The sequence below is a fragment of the Palaemon carinicauda genome, chromosome 19, assembly GCF_036898095.1.
Source record: "Palaemon carinicauda isolate YSFRI2023 chromosome 19, ASM3689809v2, whole genome shotgun sequence".
NCBI lineage: Eukaryota > Metazoa > Arthropoda > Malacostraca > Decapoda > Palaemonidae > Palaemon > Palaemon carinicauda.
Window position 1 is genome coordinate 127,609,267 of NC_090743.1, and position 12,500 is coordinate 127,621,766.

Consider the following 12,500-nt stretch of genomic DNA (forward strand, 5'->3'; position numbering starts at 1 on the left):
AGAGAGAGAGAGAGAGAGAGAGAGAGAGAGAGAAACGTCCATACCTACCCTTTAATAGCTAATGCATATACGCACCCACAACACAATCGGCTCCACCAAATTCCACAAGCGACTCACCAGTAGCACGAATACCCTCATACACATTAATCACCATTCACTTTTCCCTTGCAACCACTCTAAACATGAAAGTCCTTCCTCCCTAGTAGTAACACCAATACAGCTCTTTGTGGGTGATTCTTCTATATACATTTTTATTATAAAAATTTACATTGTGTTTCCCAACCATTTCCTATACCGATTGTCCATAAAATTCATTACATGTAATTTACCCAATATATTGATTCAAACAAGATGATTATTCATCTCACAGATTACCGCGGAACCTTTCCCCTCTTTCAACGTACCTTAGAACCTTGGTCAGCCGCTCAGTCGAACTTGAAATTGCCATATTGCGGTGTCTCAATTATTGAGTTACACACACTCAATTTTTCCATTCTTGAATATTTCATGTTTGGCTTTCTTCTGTCTACCTTCTCTAGAAAATCTTTAAAAATAGAAAAGCGTTTATTTCAGACATCATCTTTTACCTTAAGATGAACTTGTTCATTAGCATTTCTCCATTGTTCGCATTATTTTTATTTTTCATCTACTTACCACTCCTTTCCTGAATACCCTATCTATTCTTATGGATAACTGTATATATTCTTCTTTACTGCCATGAATTTAATTTCTTCCTTAAATCACTTTAGTGTTTTTTTATTTCCTCCTCTTGTCCTTTTGTAAGCCATAAACAATACCTGTTGAATTCTACAACGTTCTCTACGCCATTTTCCAATCTATTTTTTTTCAACTGTAGCCCATAATTCTTCCAATTTATTTTCCCTTGCTGTTCTCTGTGTACCAACCGTGTGTCACACGATCGTACATAGTTCATTTTGTGCTTGTATCTTCACTCTCCCCTCGCACTAAAAAGAACCAGAATAAACATGTATGCTTTTCTCCTCTGTAACAATGTAGATTTTTGAACATGAAATTTCCTGTTGCTTTGAGATTTTGTTTATAAAGGAGAGTGTTCTACAATAAACTAACTCAGTTGCTTTAATACAATAAACTCAAAGCAACAAGAATTTTCATTTTAAAAATCGACACTGTTACAGAGGAGAAAAGCAGACATGTTTATTCTGTTTCTTTTTAGTGCGAGGGGAGAGCGAAGATACAAGCACAAAATGAACTATGTACGATCGTGTGACACACGGTTGGTACATCTGTTTCCCCTTACAAAAATTATCTTTCCCCATTTACATTTAAAACTACATTTCCCATTTTTCCTTTCTAGTCAAACCTTGAATGTATCTCAACATTCTTACCATCATTGCATCTGCCAGTTTTCTATTGCCTACTTTTCCATTGCCATGGTCTCTTTCCAAAATGTACTTTTATATATCTAAACCATGTATCATTGGTATCAAAGTTCATTTCCAGACACATTAACAAGCAAACTGATTTTCCCCATGAATCCCTTTCTTTTGCATTTATGTCACCTAGCACTGCTACCCTTTCGTATTTACCTAGCATGTATTTACAGTAGAATCGGTAAATGACAGTTTTCAAAAAAAAATATTAGTTTAGACTGCACTGCATCAGCAAATGATGCTCTCTCTCTCTCTCTCTCTCTCTCTCTCTCTCTCTCTCTCTCTCTCTCTCTCTCTCTCTCTCTCTCTCTCAATCAGTTATTTTTTGACATATTGGTGCAGATGAAGCCACACTCTATCTTGCTCCCTTGCAATGATAACCCTCTCTCTCTCTCTCTCTCTCATAAGCCCGTACTTACCTCTAAGACATAATGTCCCGCATGGCACGTGTCAAACGACCTCGAAAACGTGAACTTTAGAACGCCATCAGCTGTTTTGTAGCGGAAGTCCCGACATGCCTGGTGAGAGGCAATGACCATGCGTCCGTCACTGTCAATCAAAGCATTCTGCAGGATATGGAAAGCCAAGGAGATAGGATCATCAGTTATTATTATTATTATTATTATTATTATTATTATTATTATTATTTGCTAAGCTACAACCGCAATAGGGAAAGCAGAATACTACAAACCCAGGGGCCCCAACAGGGAAAATAGCCCAGTAAGGAAAGGAGACAAGGAAAAAGTTTATAAGAACAGCAACAACACTAAAATAAAAACTTCCTATATAAACTGTAAAAACTTTAAACAAAACAAGAGGAAGAGAAATTAGATAGAATAGTGTGCCCGAGTGTACCCTCAAGCAAGAGACCTCTAACCCAAGACAGTGGAAGACCATGGTACTGAGGCTATGGCACTAACCAAGACTAGAGAACAATGGTTTGATTTTGGTGTGTCCTTCTCCTAGAATAGCTGCTTACCATAGCTAAAGAGTATCTTCTACCCTTAACAAGAGGAAAGTAGCCATTGAACAATTACAGTGCTGTAGTGCTATAGTTAACCCCTTGGTTGAAGAAGAAGAAAGGTTACATACACTGTTAAAAATTTGCATTAAAAATCGGTAAATTTCTGGCAACATTTAATCCATGACTTTCTACCGTTTTTAAAACGGATATATTGATGTAAAAGAGTGATATTACGATCACTAACCCGTAAAAGATAATAACAGAGTAAGGTAAAATTACGGTCGCCTTTATTTTACTGAAATACGGTTGAGAACAGTATATTCTAACGGAGAATTTCCTATAAAAATTGGGGTTTTTCTCTAACAGTGTATGAAAGTTTTATAAATCAATCATTATTGTAAAAAGAAGTTTGTTGAAAGATTTTTTTCTTTTTCATTTGCTCTTATAATTGGTATTAAAAAATTTACTTGAATTTCGCCCTGCAATAAACAAATTGTCAGGAATTTAAGATAATAATATGTTGAAGAAAGTAGTTTGGTAAAAGTAAGACATTTTTATTTGACCATAACGATTCCTGTTATAAACGGTACTATAAAAATGGCTTAACATTTTTTTTTCTTTTTTTTTCTTTTAAATCGAGGAGTCAAAGATTAAATGAAACGTCCAGCTTGTTAATTCAAGTGTTTTAGAAAAATTCTCTTTAGTTAATATATCATAGAAATGTAGATTTTGGAGGTTAGCTAAAGTTTTTTTTTACATTCTATGTATATAAATAAACACATACGGGTGCATAAATACACACATTTATATATTATTATTATTATTATTATTATTATTATTACTACTACTACTACTACTACTACTACTACTACTACTACTACTACTACTACTACTACTACTTGCTAAGCTACAACCCTAGTTGGAAAAGCAGGATACTATAAACGCAAGGGGTCCGACAGGGAGAAGCATTTTATTATAATTATTATTATTATTTCTACTTGCTAAGCTACAACCCTAGTTGGAAAAGCAGGATACTATAAATCCAAGGGGTCCAACAGGGAAAAATAGCCAAGTGAGGAAAGGAAATCAGGATATGAAATAAACTACAAGAGAAGTAATTAATAATCAAAATAAAATATTTTAAGAACAGTAACAATATTAAAACAAATCTTTCATAAATAAAATAAGAAACTTTAAAAAAACAAGATGAGAAATAAGATAGAATAGAGCGCCTGGATGTAACCTCAAGCAAGAGAACTCTAATCCAAGACAGTGAAAGACCATGGTACAGAGGCTATGGCACTACCCAAGACTATAATCAATTTTTTTTAGCGAGGCAGATTTGCACCGACTAGCAGCGGTCTCCTTTTAGCTCGGAAGTGTGTCCTAATCGCTAATTGGTTAGAATGATTTTGTCCAACCAATCAGCGATCAGGAAACATTTCCGAGCTAAAAGGGCAACGTTGCGAGTCGGTGCAAATCTGCCTCTCTAAAAAAAATTGACTATAGAGAACAATAGTTTGACTTAGGTGTGTCCTTTTCCAAGAAGGGCTGCTTCCCATAGCTCAAGAGTCTCTTCTACCTTTACCAAGAGGAAAGGAGCCACTGAACAATTACAGCACAGTAGTTAACCCTTTGAGTGAGGAAGAATTATTTGGTAATCTTAGTGTTGTTAGGTGCATGAGGACAGAATAGGCCAGACTATTCGGTGTATGTGTAGGCAAAGGGAAAATGAACCGTTACCAAGGGGAAGGATCCAATGTAGCACTGTCTGGCAAGTCAAAGGACCCATGCAAATACAGTATATATATATATATATATATATATATATATATATATATATGTGTGTGTGTGTGTGTGCGTGTGTATACATATATAAATGTATAATATATATATATATATATATACATACATATATATATATACACACACACATTTATATATATACAGAGAGAGAGAGAGAGAGAGAGAGAGAGAGAGAGAGAGAGAGAGAGAGAGAGAGAGAGAGAGAGAGAGAGTATAAGAAATTAGACAACAGACAGACATAAAGGTAACTGGTGTCCCTTGCAGATGGGCCAAGACAAGACATGTGCCTTTGATGCTCCAATCCCAGTTGAAACGTTTAATAATTAGCCAGGGGCAACGCTCAAGAGCGTGTCAGCTTAAACGTTTTGAAGTTGTCAACCGAGACCAACACTTTCATCTGGGTAATGAAACCAATTCAGTTTATGACAAGATTTACTTACGGAAATGAATCTATTATTATTATTATTATTATTATTATTATTATTATTATTATTATTATTATCATTATTATCATTATTATCATCACTATTATTATCATTATTAGTATTATTATTATTATTATTACAAACTAAGCTACGACCCTAGTTGGAAAGGCAAGATGCTATAAGCACAAGGGCTCCAAAAAGAGAAAATAGCCCAGTAAGGAAAGGAAATCAGGAAATAAATAAACTACAAGAAAAGTAATAAACAATTGAAATATTTTAAGAGCAGTAACAACATTAAAAAAAAGATCTTTCATATGTAAACTATAAAAACTTAAAAAAAACAGACTTTACGGTGTATGCATAGGCAAATGAAAAATTGAGCCGTAACCAGAGAGAGGGATCCAATGTTGTAATGCCGAACCAGTCAAAGGACTCAATAACTCTAGCGGTAGAAGAGACTCTTTAGCTCTGGTAAGTAGCTCTACTAGGAGAAGGAAACTCCAAAATCAAACCATTGTTCTCTAGTCTTGGGTAGTGCCATAGCCTCTGTACCATGGTCTTCCACTGTCTTGGGTTAGAGTTCTCTTGCTTGAGGGTACACTCGGGCACACTACTCTATCTAATTTCTCTTTCTCTCCTTTGTTAAAGTTTTTATAATTTATATAGGAAATATTTACTTTAATGTTACTGTTCTTAAAATATTCTATTTTTCCTAGTTTCCTTTCCTCACTGGGCTATTTTCCCTGTTGGGGCCTCTGGGCTTATAGCATCCTGCTTTTCCAACTAGGGTTGTAGCTTAGCAAGTAGTAATAATAATAATAATAATAATAATAATAATAATACCCTGGACTCTCTTTTACTTATTTGCTGAAAACATTTAACATGAATATAATGTCTCATCGAGAGCTGGAAATAGTTTTAATTTTAAAATCACAATTACTACAAAAAAAAAAACATTTTTGAGTGTAAAAGAAACTCTGAGATATAATTCCGTTTGTAATACATTTGCCATATGAAATAAATCGGCCATATAAATAAAGCTATATAAGAAATGTATTTAATGTTAAGAAAATATATTACAAAAAAAAGGAGGCTAAAATATTGCTATATTTTTTTTCTTAAAAATAATGCTTGATTTCAAAAAACTTATTTTCTTTATTAAGTGTTTTTTTTTTTCAATAATTTTTCTAAACATTGTTTTAAAATATTACATTTCGTCATATGATTATAAGTTTTGTAAGTCATTTCGTAAAGCATTAAATGGAAAAATAGATAATATCCATTTTATAAATGGTAGGCTAATGACTTATGCATGCATGTATGTCATATCTCTCTCTCTCTGTATATTTACATACACATATATACATATATATATATATATATATATATATATATATATATATATATATATATATGTATATATATATATATATATATATATATATATATATATATATATATATATATATATATATATATATATATACTGTATATATATACCCCGGTATGTATATATATATAAATATATATATATATGAATATATATATATATATATATATATATGTATATATATATATATATAAATATATAATTATATATATATGAATATATATATATATATAAAATATATAAATATATATATATATATGTATATATATACACACACATAAAAAATAAATAAATAAATATCTATATATATATTTTATGTGTATGTATATATATATATATATATATATATATATATATATATATATATATATATATATATATATGTATATATATAACAACAAGTGCAGCGGTTTCTGGTCCACTGCAGGACGAAGGACATATCTGAGATTTGGCCGGTCTTCATCACCACGCTGGCCACTGCGGATTGGTGATGGAGGGAGACTTTTGTCTGATCGCTCCCAGCAACCCACCTAGTATGGGTGTCCCTGAATAGTACATTTCCAATGCTCAAATAACTTAATTCTGACCAATCAGCGATCAGGAAACTTTTCCGAGCTAAGAAGGGCACCGTTGTGAGTCGGTGCAAATCTGCCTCGCTAAAAAAAATTGACTATAGTAGGATGAATCCAGGTGGACCAGATATCGATGAAGATCAGTGCGGATTTTTTTCCCGTACGGGAAAAAATCATGTCGCGTGAAGCAGGCCGAAGATGCTCCCATTCAGTACTGGACCATTATCAACCGTCTGGCTGTGGAAGCAAGATTAAATTTACTCCCTCTCTTGTTTGAGCTGTTCTTATTACTGCAATCAAGATTATAACTCAAATGGACACATTATATATAATTTTATATATATATATATATATATATATATATATATATATATATATATATATATATATATATATATATATATATATATATATATTATATATAAATATAAATATAAATATATATATATATATATATATAAACGTAAATATATATATATATACATATATATATATATATATATATATATATATATATATATATATATATATATATATATATATATATATACATCTTAACGTTGTGAAATGGTTTGCGCATCACCATGGTCATCAGAGCTGTAATATACAGGGCCACCAATATTAGGTTGGTTTGACGTGAGCAATCAGACGAAAATCTCCCACCATCACCAATCTGCGTTGGCCAGCGTGGTGATGAAAACTGGCCAATCCCTGGCAAGAAATATGTCTGAGGTCTTTGTCCTTGCTAATTTCTCCCCATCTTTCTGGTAGGGGGGAGAGGGAGTAGTCTTACCCTGGGGAGAGGGGGGGGGGGGGCTTGTGTGCATATCTATCAAAATATCTAGCCGTCATTTTTGTCATTTTTGACGGGTCGTATACACTGCCACAATTACATTCGTCATATCCTTTTAATATAGAAATGAGATTTCATTTTCACAAGGGATGAAGTTGCAAGCCACCAGTCCTCTTCCTGATCAGTATAATCTACTCTGACAACTCCAAGACGCTACAGGCTCGGTCACGGATAAGCATCTTTACTCTGAATGTGAAGATTTTGGGATTTTGGAAACTCATTTTTTCTTCTGTGCTCCCATATTTATAACTAAAGCTTTTCAAGCATATTATAATTTACCTGATATTAAGTCTCTCTCTCTCTCTCTCTCTCTCTCTCTCTCTCTCTCTCTCTCTCTCTCTCTCTCCAAATTCAATGAACTCAAAATAAATAAATATAAATTAATAAAAACAAAAAAATTAATAGTAACAAATCTGACTTCATATAAAGTTCATTATAGAAAATGAGTTTTCCTTCCAAGTCTTGTTTATGTTGTCCAGTCTCTCTCTCTCTCTCTCTCTCTCTCTCTCTCTCTCTCTCTCTCTCTCCAAATTCAATGAACTCAAAATAAATAAATTTAAATGAATAAAAACAACAAAATTAATAGAGTAACAAATCTCTCTCTCTCTCTCTCTCTCTCTCTCTCTCTCTCTCTCTCTCTCTCTCTTTGAATCTAGAAACATTCAAAATGCAGTTTAGAGTAATATGCCATTCAATTACTGCAATTAAGGAGTAGTTAAAGGTAACGAGATGGTATTTGTACTTGATTATTCACATCGGATCAGGTATCATGGATTTTAAAAGAGAGAGAGAGAGAGAGAGAGAGAGAGAGAGAGAGAGAGAGAGAGAGAATTTAAAGTATATATATTTACATGACCAATAAATTTAGTAGATTTGAGAACAAAGCCCTCAGAAGGATATTGGGAGTTAAATGGCAGGTCAGGATTAGAAATGAAACCATAAGGATTACTCGAGTGCCATATGTGGATGAGATCATGGTGATGGGTAGATGGCGATGGTTTGGGCATGCTCTTCGCACTCCCCAAGACAGATTATTTCACCAAACGTTCATCTGGGCTTCATAAGGCTCTAGAAGAGTTGGAAGACATAGGCCTACATGGCTGAGGACTATGAAGCGCGAAGTAGGAGATGATAAATTGAGAAGCATTGATTTAAAAGCTCAAGATAGAGACGACTGGTGAAATTCAACCGAGGCCCTTTGCGTCAATAGGCGTAGGAGGAGATGATGATGATGATGATTGATATATATATATATATATATATATATATATATATATATATATATATATATATATATATATATAAATATGTATATATATATACATATACATATATATATACATTTATATATATATAATATATATATATATATATATATATATATATATATATATATATATATATATATATATATATATATATATATATATATATATATATTTATATATGTATATACACATCATATATATATATATATATATATATATATATATATATATATACATATATATATATATATATATATATATATATATAATATATATATATATATATATATATATATATATCCCTCCTTCCAAAACACTATAAGCCCCCTCTCTCTCACACACACACTCTCTCTCTCTCTCTCTCTCTCTCTCTCTCTAAAGGTCATTTACCCCTCTACGATGTATATTAACCCCCAATAAGAAGCGCTCTATCCCCCTTCCCGTCTCTACGCAGTTCCCCCAAAATCTTTTCCAATCACCTGGAATCTGACTCTGCCATGCCAGTCGGTCCAGAGGACGCAGTAGTCGCCGCCCACGACCTCTCCGCGATCAGAGAACCCGACCCCGACCCAGGGATGCGACGCCCTCCGACGGGAGTGGACCTCGAAGCGCACTACTTGCGATTGGTAATCCACCCGCCAGTACAGATGGAGGGTGTCGTTCAGGTCCAGGGTCACGTCGTGGATGGGCAGCTGCTGCTGCTGCTGGTCCCTGGAGCCCCCAGCGGCTGATATGAAAGCGATGACCACGGCCCCCAGCAGTAGCGCCGGTCCCGTCAGGAAGGAGCGCTGGAAGTCCCAACACCGGTTACTGCTGCCTCGTCGGGTCTTCATGCTTGACTGAGGGGAAGAACTTAGGCCGGGCCCGACGGGCGGAGGGAGCCGAGGTCTGGGTTGTCAGGGGGAGGGAGTGGATTGAGTCAGAGGGGGAGGAGGTCACAAGAAATAGTCATTGAGGGAAGGAAGAAAGAAGGGAAATATGTGTAAAACGAAGACTTCACAGGAATGTTTGAAAACGTATGAAGGGGCAAAGAGAGAGAGAGAGAGAGAGAGAGAGAGAGAGAGAGAGAGAGAGAGAGAGAGAGAGAGAGAGAGAGAGAGAGTCAATATGAAATATCTAAAAAAATAATAGTAAACTTTATAATAACAGATATGTTGGTACTTCTATGATAAAAAGACTTCCATAATACCCCACTCAATGTACTTACTGAGTAGCGAAAACGTTGGCAGAGCACCCTAACCAAAAAGGAAAAAAAATAATTAATTGCATTATTATTAGGAATGAGAAAAGTGAAGGAAGGAATAATGATGAGAATGGAATGTTGGGATACGACGGAGATGAGATTCTATTCTCATTACCATCAAGTTCTCATCTCTCATCCCTAGATGATGTTCAGGAATCTGGTATTCATCTCCCATTCATCTCCCTTTCGACTTCAAGACGTTGCAAGGAAGTAAAAGAGACTGTCTTCAGTAGGCTATAAATGGTAACAAATCAATGAAAAGGGATTTTAATAAGTAATTATTCATCATCATCATCATCTCCTCCTCCTACGCCTGTTGACGCAAAGGGCCTCGGTTAGATTTCGACAGTCGTCTCCATCTTTGTGAGCTTTTAATTCAATACTTCTCCATTTATCATCTCCTACTTCACGCTTCATAGTCCTCTCCCATGCAGACCTGGGTCTTCCAACTCTTCTAGTACCTTGTGGAGCCCAGTTGAAAGTTTGGTGAACTAATTTCTCTTGTGGAGTGGGAAGAGCATGCCCAAACCATCTCCATCTACCCGTCACCAAGATCTCATCCACATATGGTACTTGAACAATCTCTCGACTAATTATTACAACAACAAATTATTATTATTATTACTATTATTATTATTACAAGCCAAACTACAACCCTAGTTGGAAAGGCGGGATACCGTGAGCCCTTTAAAGAATAGCCCAGTGAGGAAAGGAAATAAAGGAATAAACACAACAAGAGAAGTAATAAACAATTAAAATAAAATATTTCAAGAACAGTAACAACATTTAAAATAAATCTTTTATAGATAAACTATAAAAACTTAAAAAAAAAAAAAACAAGAGAAAGAGAAATAAGTTAGAATAGTGTGCCCGAGTGTACCCTCAAGCTAGAGAACTCTAGCCCAAGTCAGTGGAAGACCATGGTATGGAGGCTATGGCACTAACCAAGACTAAAGAACAATGGTTTGAGTTTGGAGTGTCCTCCTAGAAGAGCTGCTGACCATAGCTAAAGAGTCTCTTCTACCCTTGACAAGAGGAAAGTGACCACAGAAAAATTAGAGCAGTGCCGTTTCTGGTCCACTGCGGATTGGTGATGGTGGGACATTTTCGTCTGATCGCTCACACCAAACCAACCTAGTATGGGTGGCCCTGCCTATGCTGATCATGGCAAATCCTTTCACCACGTTAAGGTATCAGAGAAAGGGAACTAACTACATTTGACTAGCCAGACAGTATTGGATCTCTCTCTCTGGTTACGGCTCATTTCATCTTTGTCAATACATACATAGAATAGTCTGGTCTATAGTTTACATATTCTCCTCTTTCCTCATACACCTGACAACACTGAGATTACTAAACAATTCTTCTTCACCCAAGGGGTTAACTGCTACTCTGCAATTGTTCAGTGGCTACTTTCCTCTTGGTAAAGGTAGAAGAGACTCTTAGCTATGGTTAGCTGCTCTTCTAAGAGAGGGACACTCCAAAGGCAAACAATTATTCTCTAGTCTTGGGTAGTGCCATAGCCTCTGTACCATGGTCTTCCACTGTCTTGGGTCACAGTTCTCTTGCTTGAGGGTACACTTGGGCACACTATTCTGTTTTGTTTCTCTTCCTCTTGTTATTTTGAAGTTTTTATCCCCTGGTTATTTTCAAGTTTTCATAGTATATATATGAAAGATTTATTTCAATGTTATCATTGTTCTTAAACTTATTTTTATAGTTTTTCCTTATCTCCTTTCCTCACCGGGCTATTTTCCCCTGTTGGAGCCCTTGGGCTTATAGCATCTTGCTTTTCCAACTAGGGCTGTAGCTTAGCAAGTAATAATAATAATAATAATAATAATAATAATAATATTTTTATATGTGATGATTTCCTTATTTTAAAAGGTTCTTTTATAGGCTTCTAATAAACTTTTTTTTTTTTTTTTTTTCGGCTACCACTAGAGAGGGCGAGTCCATTCAGTGCCAGGATGCTACGGGAAGAAACCCCCTACAGTAAATTAAAAGGCCATAAAGTGGGTGTAACTATGTGACAAAAGAAATTAGTATGTACGTAATGCCTGCAGTGGTCCGCAAGATTTTCAATGAGGGCACTACTGTCGCGAACTTTGTGCTATAATTACTTATACTTTAGATATATACAATGACATACATTTTCAGTTGCACCTTAAATATTACGTAAATATTAATTATTACTTTTACTCAACTTATGCATTTTAGGAATAATACTATGTTATCAAATATTCATATCCTACGTACTATAGTATATTTCTTTTAGCGATGCAGATTTGCACCGACTCGCAGCGGTGCCCTTTTAGCTCGGAAAAGTTTATTGAGCGCTGATTGGTTGGACAAGATAATTCTAACCAATCAGCGATCAGGAAAATTTTCCGAGCTAAAAAGAGACCCCTGCGAGTCTGTGCAAATCTGCCTCGCTAAAAGAAATGGACTACAGAAATCACACTAAAATGCAACGCAAAATTTACCTAAACCAACTACACTACTTAATAATCACCAATTCTTCAAATCAATCAATCAATCCTGAATCCAATAAACTTGATTACAAC

General features: G+C 34.8%; 1 protein-coding gene across 1 annotated transcript in view; it reads right to left on the reverse strand.

Moving 5' to 3' along the window:
• Nucleotides 1-9,523, reverse strand: part of LOC137658380 (dopamine beta-hydroxylase-like) — a 22,475-nt gene extending 12,952 nt beyond the window's left edge. Inside the window, exons 1-2 of the mRNA XM_068393056.1 lie at nt 9,170-9,523; nt 1,832-1,978 (exon numbers count right to left, since the gene is read on the reverse strand). Of these exons, the coding sequence (XP_068249157.1) occupies nt 1,832-1,978; nt 9,170-9,523 (501 nt within the window). The remainder of the gene's footprint in view (nt 1-1,831; nt 1,979-9,169) is intronic.
• Nucleotides 9,524-12,500: the final 2,977 nt, after the last annotated feature.